The sequence below is a fragment of the Falco peregrinus genome, chromosome 5 (assembly GCF_023634155.1).
Source record: "Falco peregrinus isolate bFalPer1 chromosome 5, bFalPer1.pri, whole genome shotgun sequence".
NCBI lineage: Eukaryota > Metazoa > Chordata > Aves > Falconiformes > Falconidae > Falco > Falco peregrinus.
Genome location: NC_073725.1, coordinates 15,853,586 through 15,875,690, shown reverse-complemented (window position 1 = coordinate 15,875,690; position 22,105 = coordinate 15,853,586). Strand labels below are relative to the sequence as shown.

The 22,105-nt window shown below is 39.0% G+C and overlaps 1 protein-coding gene across 2 annotated transcripts in view; it reads right to left on the bottom strand.

The window, feature by feature from the left end:
- Positions 1 to 22,105, bottom strand: part of DNAJC13 (DnaJ heat shock protein family (Hsp40) member C13) — a 55,460-nt gene that overhangs the window by 4,948 nt on the left and 28,407 nt on the right. For both annotated transcript variants that reach the window (XM_055805614.1, XM_055805615.1), the window contains 30 exons: positions 21,032 to 21,094; positions 20,611 to 20,712; positions 20,361 to 20,465; positions 19,763 to 19,965; positions 19,249 to 19,333; positions 18,616 to 18,770; positions 17,605 to 17,650; positions 17,232 to 17,386; positions 16,397 to 16,598; positions 15,516 to 15,631; positions 14,626 to 14,704; positions 13,912 to 14,047; positions 12,615 to 12,799; positions 11,088 to 11,162; positions 10,785 to 10,904; positions 9,760 to 9,939; positions 8,699 to 8,866; positions 7,981 to 8,094; positions 7,561 to 7,677; positions 6,855 to 7,032; positions 5,685 to 5,776; positions 5,213 to 5,312; positions 4,683 to 4,757; positions 4,402 to 4,514; positions 3,823 to 3,992; positions 3,409 to 3,451; positions 2,323 to 2,496; positions 1,106 to 1,285; positions 694 to 834; positions 68 to 211 (listed from right to left, as the gene is read on the bottom strand). In XM_055805614.1, coding sequence (XP_055661589.1) covers positions 68 to 211; positions 694 to 834; positions 1,106 to 1,285; positions 2,323 to 2,496; positions 3,409 to 3,451; positions 3,823 to 3,992; positions 4,402 to 4,514; positions 4,683 to 4,757; positions 5,213 to 5,312; positions 5,685 to 5,776; positions 6,855 to 7,032; positions 7,561 to 7,677; positions 7,981 to 8,094; positions 8,699 to 8,866; positions 9,760 to 9,939; positions 10,785 to 10,904; positions 11,088 to 11,162; positions 12,615 to 12,799; positions 13,912 to 14,047; positions 14,626 to 14,704; positions 15,516 to 15,631; positions 16,397 to 16,598; positions 17,232 to 17,386; positions 17,605 to 17,650; positions 18,616 to 18,770; positions 19,249 to 19,333; positions 19,763 to 19,965; positions 20,361 to 20,465; positions 20,611 to 20,712; positions 21,032 to 21,094 — 3,816 coding nt within the window. The remainder of the gene's footprint in view (positions 1 to 67; positions 212 to 693; positions 835 to 1,105; positions 1,286 to 2,322; positions 2,497 to 3,408; positions 3,452 to 3,822; positions 3,993 to 4,401; positions 4,515 to 4,682; positions 4,758 to 5,212; positions 5,313 to 5,684; positions 5,777 to 6,854; positions 7,033 to 7,560; positions 7,678 to 7,980; positions 8,095 to 8,698; positions 8,867 to 9,759; positions 9,940 to 10,784; positions 10,905 to 11,087; positions 11,163 to 12,614; positions 12,800 to 13,911; positions 14,048 to 14,625; positions 14,705 to 15,515; positions 15,632 to 16,396; positions 16,599 to 17,231; positions 17,387 to 17,604; positions 17,651 to 18,615; positions 18,771 to 19,248; positions 19,334 to 19,762; positions 19,966 to 20,360; positions 20,466 to 20,610; positions 20,713 to 21,031; positions 21,095 to 22,105) is intronic.

Sequence of the window (22,105 nt, the reverse complement as noted above, 5' to 3'; positions counted from 1 at the left end):
ACAAAGGCTGTTCAGAGTTTGAACTTCCATGTGTCCAAAACCCAGTCAAGGACTTGTCAGTACTTACCTGTTCTCCATACTGCAGGCTGCGAGACATGGATTTCAGAGTTTTAACAATCTGAGCTTTAGTGGCAGATGGGCTTTCCAGGTTCTCAAGACCAATACCTTCAAGCAGCTTTAGAAGGTAAGGGACCAAATCTGCTTTCAAAGCCTGCAAATATACCCAGATGAGTTGCTTTAACATGGACTAGAAAGCTCTGTTCAGATGTTTTATATCACTAGCACTAGTGTGAACCAGAAGTGCCAGCAGCTATTACGTTTATGCCAGTCAGTTTTTCCTGAGCTGCATGAAATACAATATAAGAGAAAGCAAAGACACTGTCCAGCAGTTCTGCCCTGTCTAGATGTAAACTCCATCGCATTAGCTAGCATTCCGATGTTATGCTTTCTCAGCAGAGACAAGCCAACACCATCCTACACATTGAGCTTCACTGCTCGGGTAACATCCTTGAGCAGGTCTACATTTTTGGTAAAGAACCGACTTCTGACTTCTCCAACATGAAAAATACATTAGTTAGATGGCTCCTAGGAAGCCTCACGGACACATACCGAACAGTACCTCTGTTCTTAAGAACAGTTTAGATACAGAAATATAAAAATATCAAACTTACAGCTTGAGAATGTACTACTTACTTGGGCTACCAAGTCATTTTGTTCCTTCTGAAACATTCGATTAAGTGCTTCACACGCTACACCAACTATATCCGATCTCTTCTTCATTCCATTCATGAGAGGGCTAATGGTCTCTAGTGATGCCATTGCTCGAACACAAAGCTGCAGAGACAGAAACAGGTGGGGTTTTTTGTTGGGTTTTTTTTTTTTTTTTACACTCAGCTTGACAGTTCTGACCAATATGGTCAGCCAAGACCATAAATATCTCAGGGTCTTTAATCTATCAATTCCCCATTAATTAGCCTCAAGTCCCCGTTCACCTGGTACACAGTGTTTATAGTTACAGTAACACCCTTCTAGGAACAATACTAAACACCACAAGTAACTCCAGTTATGTTTTTTTCTCCCCTTGAGCACTTAAATGATTTAGTACCTCATTGTCAGACAGTATGTGAATGACACGAATGGCACTTCTAGGAATGGCATTGTTCTTGTGATTCATAGCTTGGATTATCTTGTGAAGATGACCAAGCGGAGGAACTTGATCAGCTAGCTGAGGCTGGGCACTGAACAGGCACACAGTTGCTGTGGTAATGGTTTCTAAAGTTTCCCCCTGGAGAAAACAAACAAACAAAAAAATCAGCAGAAAGTATAACTCTGTAAAGGCTTATGTATCACCATAATAGTAACATTTCTCACATGCTCTGTATTGTAGACTTTTTCCCTAATGCTTGTATCATGTCACTATGCTTTGAAGTTGTTAGAACAAGAAGTTTAGAAGAACATGATCAGCTCCAGTAGTGACAGGCATGCGCTAGTTTCAAGAACACAGATCACGGAAGTTTCTAGGCACTATTTCTGGTACCTGGAGAAGCCAGTGTCTGGCTGCAGCCTCTGCATGCACAGCAGCATATGTGCTATTTTGCCTGGTGGAAGCATGATAGAACGGATGTTTAGGCTGACAACCCGAATCATTAAAGGGTTCTGCAGCCTGTGCAGCAGCACTCACTGCACTTGCTGTATTCTGCATGCCTACACAAACTGCTATCACTTCTTTATTACAAAGAAGTCTGCTTTATACAATATACAGGTTAGTTCTTTCCCTGCAAGTCTAACCCAGAGTCTAAACACTGTTTAACAAATTCAGGTTTTAGTAATATCATTAAGTTACAGTTTGACAATGTTCAAGAGTAACACATTAGTCTTTCTGCTTTATACTAATGGTTATGTGGCAGCCTTGTATAGGTCACAATTTACACTAGAGCTGGAAGTTAGTGTTGCAGAAGGACACTAGAAGTGTCGAATTCTGCACTACCTAAAAAATTTCAGCTCAAGTGGCATTTTCTTAGGTTGGTCAGTCATAGATTAATTGAAGACACTTCATTTGTTAGACCTCATCTCTACCACAAAATAAGCTTCTAAAACTTACTGAAGCTAGTTCTGTGGCTTCAGGGACTTAAAAAGCACTGACTCATGTTCAGAAGTTGCCTAAACATATCTACACACTTTAGAGAGTCAGAAAATAGACATAAAAAAAAATCATTCGTGTTGGGAAGAAAGTGCGAGACTTCAAGTTAATCGGATACTGAAGACCAGAAGCTTAAGACTACTAAACAAATTCAAAGAGCAGAATCACAAAAATCATCTTACATGGGGGTTATTTTTCTCCAGTAGTTCAGTAAACTTTTCCAACAGTGCAATGAGAAATTCTCTTGGTTTCCGTAAAACCCAGGCCGGCTGGGCAATAAAAATCCTTAGGAAGACTCCCCCCACTGAAAGTTCACCTTCTGCCTCACCATACACCACAGCAAAGTCTTCAGGCAGCTGTTGAATTATAAAGTAGGAGTTACTGGCAAGGGTATTTGCAAGAGCTGCAATTCATGACTAATTCATAACACCATGACTAAGCAGCAAGGGTCACTGAACTAACTGTATTCTCCAAAACTGAACTATGCAAGACTAATAAACACTATCGTGAAGAGGTGTGAGGTAAGAAATCAGTGTATAAAGAATGGTGCAGGCACTACTACTACAGTGGACTCTTCTTTCAAAGAAAGGTAGTAACTCAGTCTAAACTACACCAGTGGTAAACTCTAGTTCAAAAGAAGCACCAGCAACAAGACTGACAGAACAGTCCTTTCCTTTCTTGCACGCTTCAGGGGAAGGTTTTTCACCATCAACCTAAAGAAGTTTCCAGTTCCGACCTGCATCAGAATAGCCATCCTGCACATGAACACATGAAGTGGTTTTAAGGCTGAACTAGACTACTATTGGAAGTCACGTCTGCCCTCTCCCAGATATTGAGAAATACTACAGAAATACTGAAACATCTCACTGACTGGCCAGATGTGATGGAATGGCTCAGGACAATAATTTGAGACTCAGTAGCTTACTAAGATACCTGAACATCTACCAAGATCAAGTTTACTACAGCTACATAGTAAGTGACAGTCACTAGCAAAATTATATTCTCCTTTGTTGCTGACTGTTGACAATTTTTAGAATTACCTATGAGAAAATTCAGAGTATTACTGGCAAAACCGCTGGCAATACAGTGTGTGATTTCAAGGTATAACTAGTAACAAAAGCATCCATTCAATACAGTTATGTCAGCACACCAGTGAGTTCCTGTTGGTATTTTAAAAGGAAAGCCTGTCAGAGTTACATGGATGCATATATTATTAGCTGGTTTACAGTCTCCCTGGACGCACTCAAAGCAAAACAGTATGCTTTTACCTTCCAGTTAGTGTCAGGGTTGTCCCTCTGAAGTTTAAAGTGCCTTTAAAAAGAAAGTAAGTTTTAGCAAGCAGTAAAAGAAGCAGTTGTTCCTTACTTGACATCTCAGTCTCCCTCCACCTTTGTGAAGTACTTCCAGTTTCTAAACCCCATTTTCTCCTCATTGTAATCCCCTCCCAAATCTCATAGCAGTGAGCAAATAGCTGGATTGTGCACAAACCGCACCTGCGTCACTGAGTTACAGGTATGATATACAAACAGTGAACAGGTTCCTTTTCACCGAAGTCTGGCTTGCAAGGCTTCTACTTTTTAAAGGCAAAGCTCTGTCTGACAGTTCTTCTATAGCAACTCTGGTTTATTGCCACTAAAAGTGTCTCAGATAAGGAAATGCTTAGTCAGTAGGTCTCCACATACTCAAGCATCATTTCTCGAACTGTTGTTGATACTCTCTCCCTGGAGGCATCATTCCAAATTAACTCAGGATTTTCATGAGTTCCCTCAAAGATGTGAACAGCAGCTTCAGGGTTGTCCCTCATGGCATCCATGAAGACTCCAGGTAAAAATTTCATCAGTGTAATCCTAACCTACAACAGACAAGTAGAATTGACATTTAGTATACCATGAGAAAAAGTGACAGAGAGAGAACTCAAGGAAGTCCAGTTATTTGTAGTGCTTGAATGTCAACTGCTAGAACACAACACCACCAGATAAGATAGTGCTATCATTTTAAATAGCAATAGCCAGTGACAGGTCTGAAATCTAGGTATCTATAGTTGAAGTCATTACAAATGGAAGTCGAACTGCTTATAGTAGTTACAATAAATACAACTGCTTCTAGAAACCTGCTCACAGATTAAGAGTTAACTGTTTTGAAAGAGCCAGATTGCTCTTCACACGAATCTTTCAGTCGCAGAAGAGGTTTTTTTGTTCCGTCTTGAGAAGGGTGGGTAATATCAAGTTAAGTGTTCCAATGGGAGCTGTTAAGATTCTTACCTTTGGACCCACCAGCTTATCTGCAGTCATTTTGGCAAAGAGCTCTGCTGTTTGGGCTCGGACTTGTGGATGAGTTGAGTTGCAAAACATATCTAGTAAGTAGATTAAAGCACCTGTACAAAGAGACAGAAAAACATTCAAATTTTTTTCTGGTCACAAGTAGTATGAATTCACCAATTCCTCATTGATTGTTCTAGAGGGAAGAGTACAATTTGGCCAGCCATTGTATTTACTTTAAGTCCAGTGCTGCAGAAATATTTGCTTTCAATGTAGTACTGTACCTTTTGCCATGGCCTCTTTAATTATTTTTGTGCTAGACGTCAAAGCATACAATGTTTCAAGGACAAGTTGCCGACCTGTCAAAATAAAAACTCTTAATAGTCTATATGGCACAAAGTTCTTAACTAATCAAAGATGAATTAAACAGATCTTAACAGAAAGCTGTAGCAAAACCACAATAAAGCTTATGACGATTGCAAGCTCAGGGCTTTCTGGCTAAATTCAGCCAGTTAAGAAACATCAAATGAATCATACATTTTAGTAGAGCATAACTTCTTAGTTAAATGTTTATCACCTAAATTCCTTAAGAGGATTGGTCAACAAAATACTACACAATTCAAACATGATTTGAATATCTGCAATTCATGTTTCATCTCTCAGATTTAAGACAAACAACTTTTTTATTTACTCATCCCCACTGTAACGCCATTCTAACCTAAAACTCAGTAGTAAGCTCAGCCAGCTGCATTCTAATTGATTTCTAAGTTGGAAACCCTTTGCCTTGCAAGACTAAAAATTGTATGGTACATACTTGAAGGTAAGGAATGCAGGAGTGCCAGTAAGTTAGCCAGAACCATTGCCTCAGCAATGTTGTTAACACATTCTTGGTTACTTGTTACTATGTTTACTACCTGTAAAAGATCAGAAACAGCACTTGATTATATACCAGCTATTAAGACATTGCTCAAAAGATGCAGTGTATGAAGTCAGTCACCTCGCTGGCCAACATAACTAGTATTTACGATATTTATCCCTACCACCAGATTGTCTTGTCACCTCAGGGAAAAAGGGAGCAAGGACTCAGGCAAAAAGCTATCACTTGTTCCCCCCCAGAGGAGCTGACACCTTGGAACACCAGTCTTCATACATTTAAGGTACTATTCTAACAGTTACACAATCAGGTTTGTTTATTCTCATTATATACAGCATCCAGACAGGGGGCTCTGGGGGCTTTTAAAAGTGTCTTTTTTCAGGGTTTTTTTGTTATTTTGTTTGGTTTTTACCTCCAGAGCCAACTGCTGCACTTGGCCAGCTCCATGAACACGCAGAAGGGAGAATATCAACTTAAAGTGACCTATGCATTCACACTCAGAACCTGCAAGAGACCAAATAAGTTATTCTCTTCAAGTTAGCCCAAGTATTCACTGCCAGCTATCCCAAGCGCACATTTCACTATACAGAGAGGTGTTCCCAAGTCTGTGTCTAAATAGAAAGTCACAGTAGTTTTAACAGCTCCTACAGGACAGCACCTGCTACAGAATTTGAAAATTATGAAGTCCTGTCTATTAATCTAGCTTCCGTAATGTCTCAGGTCAAAAATATTTCAAAAGCAGAGGGTACTGACTGAGTCAACTGACTGAGCTAGTTCTTGGACTACCTAGCTACTTGCATTCTTACAAAACAACTAAGACAACTAAACAAGTGTAGTTACTTCATTTATCATTGATTAGTACTTCTTGTCTTCAAATACACTTGCCCTTTTTGACTCTCCCAGCTCACAGTAGGGTTGTGATTTGCATGACAGCTGCCTTCAGGGTTATAATCGCCAAATACAGAGAAAGCAGTATGAAGCAACCTAACCAGTTGTATTAGAAGCCATGATAATAACACAAGTGGCTTTCAGAACTACCATATAATACCACAGGAGAACATCCTAATCATGTTTCTCAGGCTTTTCCAATCTGTACATTGACACCGGCTTATAAATCTTGGCTGGTGTTACCCGCCCACTCTCAAGAGCATCTTCTCCTCCTGCTTTAGTAAGGCCCTAACATTTTATGTGTTTAGTAGTATGCACTACTCTGCTCAAGGAGGTTCTTTTTGAGGCAAGGAAGTTTAAAAATCAAGTGAAGATGCTTTGAAGGACTGCAGAAAGTTTCATCCAAGTCCTCCTGGTAACAGGCTAGAACTAGAGTTAAACCCCAGCATTTCAAGAAAGAAACTAGATAAGGATGGGACTTCACACAAAACTAATACATCTACAGATAACATTCTCCAGGGGGTAAAAAACCCCACCAAATAAAACCAAGCCTATACAGCTTATCAACAATGCTAAAGTCTGTTAGCCAGCAAAACAAGCTTCCTTCTCACTAGAAGATAAAGATCACAGAGGTCTGCATTTTTTGAGGTTGTCCCCAAGGCGGCCTATCGGGGTAGTTCAGTTTTAAGCCTACCTGGGTTGTGTTTTATCACATTTCTCAGAGCCTCCAGGGCCATTTCAACTCTCCGTAACCGATCTCCATGTTGATTGGACTCTACTTTCCCAGTCTGTGTTATTGCCATTAGCGTATGAAGGTACTGTGCTTGTGAGCCTATGTAATCCAAGAGGCTTGCAGCAAATGCTTTAGGAACCTTTAAGTTAGAGATGAGAGCATTTTTAGGTGTGGGTTGTAACAATATTCACACTCGTGGAAAGTATATCTGAATAACTTTTCTACATTTCACATATACCTTTCTTCCAGACAGGAAGCACTTTTCTACTATGATCACTAACATCTGGACAACATTAGCTCTATTTCTACCTACACATACCCTTAAGAAAGCTGCCACTACTTCAACAGCACTCTTAAGGTGTACATTTGTCCATATATATGGATGGATAGCAATGCCACTAGGCAGAATCACTGTCTCCTGGAATTACTGAATAAGCCCAAGCATCTGCAGTGCAAGCTTGTAGAGAAAAGGCATTAGGACATCTGAAGCAGCACATCTTATGAAAAACTCATTGTTCTTTTTAATTTATTCTGCTCGGACACAGAGATAACCTGTAAGATGCTGATCATGTTGAAGGAAATTTTATATGCTGTTTGCACTGATAGATAAAAAAGAACTAACATTCCAAACACTAGTTTCAACAGGAAGGTTTTAGCTATCTCTCACCTCTAGTTGGAAGGTAGGGACCTCATTGTAGACTCTAACAAAAATTTCTCCCACAATAAGTTCCTTTGCATGGTCACTGAAGACAAAGTCAGATCCATAGCTCTTGTCACAATCACCCTTTAAGCAGAGATAAGCAGCACAAGCTCAGACAGAAAGTAATCTTGTAGAAAGTGTAAAGCTATAACCCAATAATGACAAACCATAACTGTACAGAACACTTAAGGCTTTAACAGAAGTCCAGGAAGTAGACAAGCAAACTCTTTGTTTTCTTTTTATGACTGCCAAATGAAGGAAGTGACTTAGGAGTAGACAACAAGGGATACTTGTATTAACTGTACCACAGCATTACAAGTGGATGTACCAAAACATGAAACCTTTTTTAAAAATTACTAGTGAGATTTAAAGCAAAGATTATCTCACCCTCTTAATCATGCTTTCTTGTTGAGATTCCAAAAACTCAAGTAATTCAGCTCTAGTCCCATTGTTCCAGATTAAGTAGGGGTTCTCTGTGTTACTGTTAAGCACCTTCAGAGTCTAGGAAATAAGGAATTTACACAATGTAACATTTTTATAACAGTTGTGGGTCATTATGCATAGTAATCTGCATGCATCATGACAAATTAATCCAATCTCATTAATAACCAAGCTGATTTCATAAGCAACTTAAGTGTCAAGTATCCCTCATACTGGAAAAACAGCGTAAATTATTTGGTACAGTACAATCTATATTTTAGTTTTTCTTTATCCTGCTTTGAGCCACACTTACTTCAGATTCTCCTATTTTTGACAGTGAGCAGCAGCTACCTGCAGTACCTCTTTGTAAATGACTTCCTCGGCACTACTTTTAAAGAGAAGTTTAACCTTTGCTCTCCATCATCATTACATCCCTAAGCCTTCAACAATTAACCCAACTTCTTCGTTCCCATATTTGTTTCACAAATATTCTATAGGCCTCTGTTCCTGTCTATAGTGTTTGAGGCTAAACCAGCTTCTTCTCCTTGCAGTTAATCCAACTGCAAAGAAAAACTATACTGCTGTTCTCTGTATCAGGTTGGTCTAAGAGCATTCAGTGTTTTAGAAGCTACCAGATACTCCTTCCATAAATTGCTAGAGAAAGGTTTGGCCAACAGATGCTTACCTCAGTAGGACTGACCACAGCAAGCTTCCTTGCAATATAGGGTGTCAACATTCCAGCCAAGCTTTTCCTGATCGTTGGGTTTTCAGGTGTAGCTTGCTCTTCAGAGAGATACCCTCCAAGGCGACTCAAGGCCAGGAGACTGAGCTTAGCAAGGCTATTTGCTACCTCCTGAAAAATACAAAGACAGTTGTAAAAAAAAGCCCCATGGCTTATTGAAGAAGTATCACAATAGCCAGAAAGAGTTGTTCAACACTTTGGCACCAGAACAAACAGTTTGTATTATCTATTTATCTCCATTGCTAATTATGCATTGTCTAACAAAACACTAGGTGCTGCAGAACAGTGCAGTATGATAACTGTGTCGTGGGCTTGATAAATGCAGTTAGACATAAGCACTAGTAAGTAGGAAAAACTGGGGCCATCAAGATGAGGTGAAAGCTACAGAAGCTATTTAGTGTAATAACTTCTGACCAGACAACTATTCCTGCTAGCACAGTCAAATATCAGCATAATAAACCTTTTATGATAGTGACAGAAGAGTTAATAACTACAATACTGTTTAAAGTTCATTTCATCCAGTAGCTGAGGAAAAAGTGCCATACTGAGAGTGTCACCATTTAAGGAAACGGAAATGTGAAGCCACTTACATAGCTGTGGGGCAAAGGGACAATACTGTTCTGAAGCAGACATTTCAGGTTAAGTTCATGTGTCACTAGACAACCCCTTCAGCTGAGCTTCAGACAGACCTTTTCTTCCGATAGCACAAATTTACTTTTTTACTATCACTGTAGAGAACATCTCTTGCATTAAGTTTCTAATAAGCTACAGGGTTTGGCAGCTTGAACTCAACACACAAGCTACACTAAAAAAAAAGAAAAAACAAACCCCAAATAACAGTGTTTACACTACTACACAAAATTCCCTTTCAAAACTGCTCTGTTAATATTGAATTACATGAACAATAATGATTCTAATAAGTATTTGAATACACTTACTTTGTTAGAAAGATATGGCAAGCAACAACCATTAGTTTCTGAGAACATGCACCTTGTTAACATTACCTGGTGATTTGAATCTTCACTTTTCTGAATACCACTCTCTTCTAGCGTATAGTCATAGTTGAAGAGGTAACCCAGTAAGTACCAGAGAACTCCAGCTTGGAACAAGTGTGTTTGTAGCCAGTAATCTAAGGCAAAGGAGCTAACACACTCTACTCCCAAAGAAGCTACTCGTGGTATGTTCTGAAGAAGGAAAAAAAAGTTTGCCTTAGTACTTGTGACCAACAAAAGCTAACTAGCTTCCTTACCAAAGACTTAAAAGCCCAAACTTGCTAATTCTAGAGTACTATCTAAGCAGCACAGAGATGAAAATTGAAGTACTCGGAACAACATGCGTCTGGTAGCCAAAAACCAGTTAATTAGTCTGCATCCTTCATCAATGCTTCTTTCTAATTACATGAAACAACTATTGAAGTGCTCTTCCTTTGAACTGGTGGAAAAACAATTCAAGAAGCTGGCAGAGATTCCGACGTGAGTTTTTTATGGTAACACATATTCTGCAGGGACTAGAGAACACACAAGCATCTACAATCAATTACTACAGTCTGATTTTAGAGTCTTCTGTTTTCACATGCCCTGTATGAAAAGTTCAAGACAAGCTTTCCTTTAGTTCAAAATTCAGCATTTATATAATGTCAGGCAAGTTCTAAAGTGCTAAATGGGATCAAAAACTTCTTGAATATTGTTCCCAGAGTTTATGCTGATTTAGAAGTCTCCTTAATGCAAGATCTAGCCCTTCTGTTCTAATCTGCCGATTTAGTACAGTCAGCTAGTCAGGTAGACATATCAATAAAAAAGCAATAAGTAGTGAATCATTGTAGTGAGTGCATTTTAAGTGCACCAAATGGATTGAAATACAAGTGCTGCGAGCAAGGCACTAGAGTTCTGTATCCTGTAATGATTAGATGGGATCTGACAGAAGGATTTCATCACTCTCTGCAATTATTTTATCTGCCACCTTAAAAGGTGAGCGTTCCCCTAATCATAATAGTTAAATACCCATTTAGGTAAAGGAAAGGAGCTCTTACCTTGCCATAATACAGTAGTCTACAGAGGTCCTTGATGATGTTAGGCATTTCTGTAATCTTCTCTCTGCATTCCTCAAACTGAGCTGCTACACTGTAACACTTACTAATATAGCCACACACCTAAAAAAAAGCAGTAATTTATTGGTTCCAAGTGGAGGGAAAAATATGTTTACAATCTTATTTAACATATGTAATACTATATCCATATTATATAAAACCACACTTTTTACTGTATTATGTATATATACACCCATAAATACTGCCTTCTGAGAAGCTGATACAGTCAAAGTTGCTGCAACCTACCTGTACAGACATATCATCTGGTTTACTAGAACGAGTCAAGACTGCTACACAACGATTAAATGCTTCTTGCAATACCTGTGAGGATTGGATGATGAACAAAGTTCAGTCACAACAAAAACTGAATAATGCTGGCAAAAATAAAACATTAGCTGGTTAACCCATTGTTAATGGCAGAAGGGAAACATTTGGCCAAGCCTGCTGCTTGCTCAAATAGTTTGTAGGACCAAAATTCCTTGCAAGTGCTGCTACTAGACTTCGGTGCTTTTTGAGTTGATAGCATTCCCACATGTGAGCTAAAGCCTTAGTCAGTCTGCAGATGACACCCAAGCTGGAGGGGGGAGTGTTGGTTAATCTGCTTGAGGGTAGGAAGGCTCTGTAGAGGGATCTGGACAGGCTGGATTGATGGTCCGAGACCAATTGTATGAGGTTCAACAAGAAGTGCCAGGTCCTGCACTTGGGTCACAATCACCCCACGCAATGCTACAGGCTCGGGAAAGAGTGGTGGGAAAAGCTGCCTGGCAGAAAAGGACCCAGGGGGGCTGGTCAACAGCCATCTGAACATTAGCCAGCAGTGTGCCCAGGTAGCCAAGGGCAACAATATCCTGGCTTGTATCCAAAACAGCATGGCTAGCAGGACAAGGGAAATGACTGTGTCCCTGCACTTGGCACTGGTGAGGCTGCACCTCAAATATTATGTCCAGTTTTGGGTCCCTCACTATAAGGGGGACACAAATGTGCTAGAGTGTTCCCAGAGAAGGGCAACAGAGCTGGTGAAGGGTCTGGAGCACAAGTCTGATGAGATGTGGCTGCGTAAACTGGCGTTGTTTAGCCTGGAGAGGTGGCAGCTTAGGAGGGACCTCATCACTGTGTACTACTACCTGAAAGGAGGCTACAGCAAAATGAGTGCCAGTCTCTTCTGTCAAGTAACAAGCAACAGGACAAGAGGGAATGGCCTGAAGTTGCACCAAGGGAGGTTTAGATTGGATATTAGGAAAAAATCTTCACAGAAAGGGGAATCATGCATTGGAACAGGTTGCCTAGGGAGGCAGTAGAATCACCATCTCTGGAGGTGTTTAAAAAATGTGTAGATGCAGCACTTAGGGACATGGTTTAGTGGGATTTGGCAGTCTTACATTAATGGTTGGACTCTTATCTTAAAGGTCTTTTCCAACTTAAATGACTGATTCTAATACAAACAGAAAGGCTTTTCATTGCGCAAGTGACTTGTTCACCTTCATCTATTTTTTCACATACAGAATGCAAAAGCTCTCAAAGTTTTGTAAAGAAGTAGAGAAACATCATATGTAGTTTCCTTATTCACAGTTCAACAGACAAACCAAGGTCCAGAGAGAGGGATCCTCTGCAGGAGGCTTCTGCTGCATCAAGAGACATTAAGAATGGACAAGTGTCTCAACAAGGCTAAAAGCAATTGTCAATTGCATCTGATATCCTATGCATTGATGATATAGGATTTTTAGCTGTGGAAAATTAAAAGTAAATAATTTCACTAAATTTCTTCCCATTTACCTCAATTCCATTTTCTCTTCTCAGTTCCTCTGCATTTAATGCTGAGCAGTTGACAGTATGGAAAGCAAGTTCCGTTGCAGCAGGCAACAGAGGAGATTCTTTGGAAAACAAAAGATCATCTGATGTTTCAATGGTAATAGTCTTTATCAGCATAGGATAGCCTGCATACTTGTAAGGTTTCAACTCTGAAAGAAAAAAGTCAAAGTTTACATATATGCAGTGTCTAAGCAATTTAAACCATGGCACACTTATGAGTTGAAGATGTATCAGATATGCAAGGACTAAGTATCAAAGCAAGCCAATGCCCAGGAAAATTGGAGCAAGACTAGAGCAGTCCATGCAATCTGACGCCTTTTTACGTAAGACCATTCATGCTAGAAGCTAACAGAGCTTGATAGAAAGAACTCATTTAAGATTAAAAAGATTTATCTCCAGCTCAGCAAGGCTCAAGAGTCTTCCAAATGATGCTTGTCTATCTTCCGAGAAACACAACTACAATCCTAGCCTCGGACGGGCAAAGCTGTCTAACAATAAGCCTATAATAACTTTTCCAGTTTGACATGGCAATCTATTTTAAACAATTATATTTTTCATTCCTTTAGGGGTCAGCAGTACTAAAGAACAATTTCATCTTGCAGTACAGAGCTGACTGAGCTGACCTACTCCACACTGATGTAGTCACTGCCTCCATACAACTGACAGAGCTATGAATGCATACAAGGTTCTTAATTTACCATTTTAGTGTAACACTTAAGTAGCAGAACACTGACTCTGCAAGACATGGGCATGCCGGCAACGGCCGGCCAGAGACTGTAGGTAGAGCCAAGGGTTAGGGTATTCTAGCTACCCCTCTTTCCTAGTTGGGCTGCGAAACAGCTAGTGTTGCAGCCTACTCACCAGAGGATGAACACTAGTCCATTTCTGCAAGATTACACTCGTGGCTATTAAAAATGAGACAATTTATACCCAGGATCTGCCATCTAGGTAACTGAATACTAGTGGGGACTTTTCTACATAGACAGAACTGTAAGTCTAAGGTATATACAGAGGAAGATTCAAACTGAGTAGTTTTGGAGCAGAGAATTTCAAAAAGCTATTTGTGCTTTCTTGAATTAAGTTTTACTGTAGATTTATTTCACGGGAGAAAAAGTCCTATTTTGAAGTCCTTTACTATAGCTACATAATGCTGTGGCAAGCCAGAAATCAGATAAACAGAACACAGACTGAAGAGCAGGGGAGATTAAAACCAACTGCAATAACCACTAAAGAAATGAACATTCTGAGACAGCATGCTTACCTTCCTTATGCCTGTTGAAGAGGATGCTTTGAGTTTTCAAGATCAAAATTATGTTTTCTGGATCTGGCCCATCTATCACCTTGGCAGACTTTGTGCATAGAAACTCATATGCTTTATTAACTTTTTCAAACATATCCTGCAAATAAAGAAGAATAATCTTAAAAATTGCTAAGAACCCCCTAAATTACTACAAGTCCGTAGCATCAGTTTAGACACAGGTAAAGTAAAACATTCCAGGTTATTAGCCACAACACTAGTTTTATTGTCTTATTACACTTCAGAAAATATCTCAACACTGACTCACAGATCAATTTTGTCTCCTAAACTCTGCCATAGGCAAGAGCCTAAAACTATGTCAATTCCACTATGACAAAAGTAGTAAGTACAGTTTAATTGACTGTAAGAGTGTGTAGAGGATGCAGTCTGTTTCTGAAAGGGAGTAATTAGCTTATTTAGGTCCTGTGTTAACTCCAAACCAGACACTTTCCAACATGTGGGTATGACCCGATTACATCAGTTTACTGTAGGAATCCTAATATTCCTTGACTAACATCAGTTAAATCACTCATAGTATTAATCTGTATTCTAGTATTCATCTAGGGCATCGCTTTTAAAAGGAAGAAAGAAAATTAAGTGGGCATTTCAGAATTTCTAGTACACATAACAGCTGAACTTGTCCCCACCTTTAACACCATAAATTTGTGTTGTACATACCCTGCCTTCTGGATTCTTGTCTGGGTGATATTTTTGCGCCAGCCTGAAATAAGCTTTCCTGATCTTGCTTTCATCATGCCTATGAGAAAACAAGTCCCATTACATTGAGTAACAACCTAAGAATAAGCCTGAATTCTGACAGCAGTACTAGTAGTAACTGCAATGAAGTGAAAACTACATAGCGCTCATATTTCAATTTGAAAATTCTGCTTTATCAGCTGACACTGAACAGGGGTAATCATGTGGCCACAGAACAGAAATTTTAGAAATTCAAAGCATTTTAGTACTGAATATACTAACCAGAAGGTGCACAAAGTCCCTGAATCTTCAAAATGAAGACCCTAAATAAGCTGTAAGTGGTAAAAGTAGTAGTTTGTGATTTGTAGCAAGTGCACTGTTCTTGAAGGATGAATACAAAGTGCTGTTAGTTCTCCTCTACAGGCCTGAAGTCAGAAACCAGTGGTGAGATAGAAGGTAAAAAATCCTAAGGATATTATCACCAAGAAATAGGACAATATTTGGCAGGGGTAAGAAGGATGATTAGAGAAACCAAGTTCTACTTTGAATACAGTCAATTTCTGCCATGCTCTTTGCTCACTATGGGTCTGTTTATCCTGTAAAACTACCTAGTGAATACTTTGAAGCTCAGAACATTTTCTCCCCAGTTTCAGTTTATCTGAACCCTTGACAACTATTCTCTCAAACGCTGGAGTTGGGTTTTCAAACTTAGTTTCTTTTTAGATAAAGCAATCCTCCACTGCAAGAGAAGTAGGTGCACTGAACTGGTACCACTAATTGGCTGCAAGTACTATCATAAGAAACCGCAGTTTGCTCAGTGTATGGAGTTTATGTAAGTAATTCTACAACTTAAAATACTGAAAACAACTTACTGGCCTTGTCCTTTGGGAAGGTTAAGGACTTCATAAGCATCATCTATTGACATGGTAGGTGGTTTCTTTTCTACCTCCTTCTTCCAAGCTTCTAGCGTATCTTTCAGCAGTTTAACCTACATAATTACAATTCATTAGTGTTTCATTTATACTGACACCAGTACACGTCATCTTCTTTAAAAAAAGTGATGCTTTATTAATGAATCTTTATCATCCGATACCCTAAGTTCAAAGACCTAGACCTACCCACTTCAGTAATTATGGTTCCCCCTGCAGTCAGGAAGCAATTTAGACTTTGTTTCACTGCAGCACTGTATTTTATTCAAGTTAAGGAGCACTTTAAGGTTAAAACGTCTATGTAAGAGTCATGTTAAAAGAGGGGAAAATCACTTTAAATTACACCTGCCTCACATCTCAATACTACATAAACTACAATAGAGCTACATGAATAAGTAAAGCTGCTTAGACAGATCTAGATCATAGACTTGTACTGAAAGGATTCACCAGTTCACACACTGATACCAAGTTAGCTCAGTTTCTTGTCCAGCATGGACAAACGAGAACCTACAAGTGATCACTTCTCACCCCCACCCCACCACCACGTGAGGTTCATTGAAACACTATCTGAAGTTTCTTGGATGCTTTACTTTTCTATTTTAGTAGCTGCCACAAGGAGGATATGCTTAACATGTTGCTATTTGGCATGAAGACTGTTTTGCTTCAAGATAAAGAACTGTTTAACATATTTGCGCTTATGAACTGAAAGTCAAGATCAATCAGTTATTTAAAACAACCTAGCATTTGATTTCCTTAATTTTTGTTACAAATTCCACTCTGAAAAAATCAAGAACTAAACGAATCCTAAAATACTTCTTACTTACTGGATCTTTAATTGGCCAGTCTGGAAATCTGAGTGTATCACAAAGATGCTTGAGATAATAAATATTACAGAACAGTTCATTTTCCAGTTGTGGATAGTTGATAACTGGGATAGGACAGTATTGGTAGAGTGCTCTTGTATTGCTTTGAAGACGAGGGGTGAAGTCAGCAAGATGAGCAGCAATCTTCTCTATCATAAGACGCCTAAAAGTTACAAAGTTTGGTTTAATGCTTGCCAAGCAGTCCTCAGTGACTGCAGAAGTGTGTTCAATGACTTCTTCTGAAAAGATTTTCCCTTAGTAGTTTCCCACATTTCAGAAGGGGTTCAGAATAGGATTCAGTCCTATTCTGTTATAAAGCTATTTCAATGCCATGAAATTAAAGTGTGTTAAAAACAGTGTAAAGTGACATTTTGCCCTCCCTCAACACCTCTTTTTTGGGAGACCCTAAAATTGTATTGTACTATTAGAGGTGTATCTCCCAGACAACTACTGTTAATAAATGAGACTAAGTATAAAGCAGTCTACATACATAGTGAAGTCTCCACTCATAAAAGGAACTTAAGTATGACAGAAGCAGATGCAAAGCATGTTGTCAGATGTTCAGAAAATATTCCCCTTCCTGCAGCTAATTCTGCTCCCCCCACCCCTATTATTTTTGATACAAGCAGAAGGTAAACATAGAACATTGCAGAACATACAGAAGACAAAAAGAGGGAAGCAATGGAAACCATGGAATCCAGGTGTTTTGGGTTTTCTTTAGAAATGTCTAAGACAAGAACTCTTCAGCATGAGACACTGTTCAGAATAATTTGTCCCCCTGACAGAAAACAGTTACCTCATTTCATTGCTCCATATTGCTTCTGGAGTGTCAAATTCTCCAAGGAATATCTCAGAAAATTTTTCTGGTTCATAGTTTTCTAAATAACACACCATTGCTTCAGGAAGAATATGTCCAAGTATACTTCTTTGAACTATATCTTGGCTTTTTGTCTACAGAAGAGATTACATTGTCACCTCAAAGGTAAGCTGAATTCAGTCTTGCTAACCAACCTGAAATGTAAAGAACCCTCCCCCATTTCCCTTTGGTTCTTAAATTCTAAATCCTGAGAACTCAGAAAAAGAACAAGCATCAAGTAATGTTAAAGCAACTACAGGCAGTTTGTAAAAGCATTTGGAAACAGAGGTAGTTACTTTTGCAATCTACTCACTTCTTCAGATTTGAAAGCTTGTTTTGCATGTGTGTATTTCAAAAACCTAGAAGAGAAACAGCAGTTATTTTTTGTTTAATTGACACCTAAAGTACCCTTGAAAGATAAACAGACCAACACAGACCACCTGGCAAGTCTCATACATTTACTTGGAGATAAAAGAGTGAAAGCATCAAATTAATGAATCTCTGTACAAAGTCCATCAAACCCTTGGGAATTTTAAGTTAAGCAATCCTGTGTTATAAATGTTGCCTTATGTTCTTTGTTTCAGCTTGAAAGTCCTATTCCTGAAAGTTTACTTTCTCCACACAAAAAAACCCTAAAAATCAAACAGACACGCACCACCTTTCCCTACAAACCTCTCCCTGCAGTTAGATCATCACTGCAGGGATGAAACAAGGTGATCTTACATTAACTGCTGGGCAGTCCCGTTACACTACAGTCATCATGGAAACATGCCATTATTTCCCAATGCATTTTGCTACACAAGAAACTTACTGGAATTGTACGATGGCTTTTTATGAACTATTGAATTTAGAGGACGAGTAGTGGAATGAACTGGAATAGATACCTGCATGTGCAGTGCACCTGTGTCAGGCAGTACAGACCAATTTAGCTGTTTCAGGCTTCAATACTAGACTGGACTATTAGATGTTCTCTCAGCATTCGATAGCTGCTTACTATCAAAAACTACATTAGCGTATCAATAGCCTATATTAATACTCTTTAGAGCTTCTAACAATTTGTTCTTCCATGATAAACCATGCCTAGTTGTACTGTTAGAACCGTATGACCAGACATGCTCTCATTCCCTCCCTGCTAGGGTCAATAAACAATTCACTTCTTAGTGACTGACTAGACCATGTGGAGGTGATTCTTGTAAAGGGCATTTGCTTGCAATCTCATGTTGGTTCTAGCAAGCCACACTCCCTGGAGCATTTAGAACAGCAGTACTAAGCATGACTGGTGAAGAGGCACTTCTAGGTTGTTTGTTGTTTTTTTTTTACTCACCTTGCAATAGGAAGTACATTGGAACCCGTGTACATCATGATAAAGAAGAACACTCCACTCAGATAAAAACGAGGTAACTGAGGGTTATCTTGCATGACATGAAACAGCAGTATAGCTACTTTTTCCACAAGGATAGGATCAAAAGTCAGTAGTAGCTGCAATCAAACAAGCATTTACATTAGCTGCTTGAGTAGTGCAAGTTACCTAGCCAAAACTGAAGTTTTAACTAATCCAGTACTGGGACAAGCCAGTAAATTTACAAGAATTTCAGTTAAAGGATACTTCAGCCCAAGAGTTAGAAGTTCAAATCACAGAATGTTTAGAGTTGGAAGGGACCTCTGGAGGTCACCTTGTCAAAGCCCCCTACAAGAGTCCCCTACAGCTGGTTGCCAAGGACCACATCCAGACGGCTTTTCAGTATCTTCAAGGACGTAAGTGTTTATTAATGAGATATCAGCTGAAAAACCATGAAATTTGTAACACCCAGTAAAATAAACAACTGCTTTTCCAGAGGTTTGCAGTTTGTTACAGATGTCATTTGATGTGTTTATCACACAAAGTACTCACACAGTATTCAAAGATAGTAAAGTCAGACTTTTGCTAGTTTAGATACATTTTTGAAGACTTGCATACCTGAGTGATGTGAGGAAGGCAAGTACTGTCTGACAACAGCCTTTTCACTCTAGGCAGAGGTCTTATAATAGCATTGTCTTGATCCCTAAAAAAAAAAAGAAGTGACACAGCAGAAAGCACACTTGTGCCTTTTCTCTTTCAAGAGCGAACAACTAAGTACCACACTAGTGAGATCATACCCAGTGTCGTCATTTTTAACTTCCAAACTTGTTGTTAGACTTGATGTCATGCATTATAGCAGTTTAAGCTAAACAATAACCTGTGTGCAAGCGTAAGACTATACCACTAAGTGTTAGAAATGCACATGGCTTGTGCATTCATGCAGTCCTTTTCACAATACTAGTATTGTCTCATTTACAAACTATTTGCCTGCAGATCTAATTAATACTATGTAAAAGGCTTTATTGCAGTTTGTTAACATACTACTTTGTTTCTAATAAAAGCTTTAAGATAGAATTTATCAATTTATGCATCTGCCAGAGAAAGTTAACCACTTCTGCTGAAAATTGTTTACCTGCTGGGAAAATATCCACACATTGTGATGAGCATGTTGAGTACAAGTGTGGCAAGGTCACTCTCATTCAACACAGGCTGGCCACTGGCTAACAAGCACCACTTCAGCTGAGGGATAACCTGTAATGGTCGCCATCCATCCATACCTTGAGCCCAACAACGTGTTTTTGAAGTCAGCTTTCCACTGTTCCATAGTTCCTGCATCTATTGTAAGATTAGAGATTCATTTAGTGATTCAGCATTCACAGCTACCTTTACTCCTAAACATACACACTCAAGACAAGCTTTTAACTGCTGTATGGCAGACTACTATAGTTGCATGAAATTCTGATGTATTTGTAATTCTGTTGGGAAACGTGAAAAAAGTTGTCAGGTTAATTGCAGCATAACTGGGGTGTGGAGGGGTAGGCAGCCTTACCAAAGGCTGTCGTTCTTGATGCAATATCAAATTTCTTATCTAGGTTTAACCCTTATTTAAAGGGTTACTTTGAGAATATACTTTGACATCATTTAAAGTTTTCCCCTCTCAGTATTTTAAACACACTGTCACCAGGATGAAAACAATTTGCCCAGTTTGAGAGTTCATAGCTGAGAGGTACCTCTTGAAAACTGTAAGGACCACTCCTTTCTTTGTCAGCGTTGCCGAAGTACCATTCTTTCTCACTCTCCCTCTTCATATCAGGTGCTGCCTCAATCACATTGCTCTAGAAGTTGATGTTTATAAGAATAGCTTTATCACAAATATAACATTTCTACAGGAAGTGTGAAAAGGACATTGTTTCATATTTTTTGTTAAGAATTGTCCTTTTAGCAAAAGAACACTTGTAGTAATAAACAGAGGCTACATACCTGCAGAGGAACCGTAGCTCTGCTCGTGTGAAGATGTGCCAGAGTAAGCAGATCTACAAGGATTCTAATACCATTTGAATCCATAAGGTCCTTCACATTTTTCTGTCAATGGATAAACTGCATTAACACAAGCATTTTCTAGATAAAAGTTATTACAAGTACTGAACAGTCTATAAGAAAAGTCAAGTCATTCTCTAAAGTAACTAGAATGGTACCATCACCACAGTATCTACGTGTTTCCTTCAGTTTTCTCACCAGTGAGTAACTGCCACCACATCCCAGAGAGCCGTATCTAACATTGTTTTTAAGACCTTCTCAAGACTTGAATTTTTGCTCAATTTAACCCTGAAAGACTAGTTCAAGCCATTTTATACAGCGGAAAGACTGATCAACTACTGTTATGGGTGCATGTCCACCTTACCTTATTAAGGATCAGCTTGTTGAGAAACAGTATCAATCTGTCCCGCTCAAGTCTGTCAGTGCACTGTTGCAGCAGAAGAGAACAGATTAGTATTTGATAGTGTATTAGAAGTTACCTTCAAAAGTCAACTGAGTTGACCCTGTAAAGACTCATTTACTTTTTTCATGCCCCAGATAAAACTGCAGACTATTAAGTGTCCAGTTTCATGCACAGCTAATAAATGTAGCTTTCTGCCACTGAGAAGGAAAACCCTCATTACTCCCTATCCCCTTTGTTGCTCTGGGTCTGACACTTAAAACTTACTTTTCTGCCAAGTCTATTGCTCTAAAGGGTGAGTGTTTGAATCCCCCAGTGACCCAGTTCACACAAATACGAGAGAAAAAGAGAATGCTTTCAGCCAGCAGACTGAATGCGTCATTGATGATACGTCCCTGGTGAGACGATCAAGACTCGAGGCAAAATAACAAGAGACTGCATGGGTTCAGCTTCACTTACAACAGCCATATCTAAAACCCATATTGATGTGCATGAAGAATCCCTTCTTCAGACTGCATGGAAATGTATTTTTGCAAGCTGTATCAGTTGTCAGACAAAACTTAGCAGACACTTAATAGGCAAAAGCAGTTACCACCAAAAATCTAATCCATCACATGTGCCCACCCAAGGCTACCATTTCATTAGGTCTGGGGCTGTTGCTACTGCTCTTGAAATCAGTATTTTGAAATAATGTGACATGGAACAAGGTTCTCTTAAAAAAAACTTTATACTTCTGCATTTTTCAAAAGCACAAGATTAATACCACAATGTTCTTTCATACTATTACTGTACAACCCAAAAAGCTGTTAAGGTCAACAAAATCCAGATCTAGACATTACTTTGAAATACCTTTAAGATCAGCAATTTTTTTAGTAAAACTTCAACTTAATTAAGGGGAGATACTAGGAACACTTGGTGACAGCATGGAAAAATATTTATTCTGCAGCTTCAATCATGTAAAAGTAAAACCTGTGTTTCACAGCAACCAGAAGGATCTAAAGATGTTGGACTAGCAGTATGTTAACTACCATATCAAGT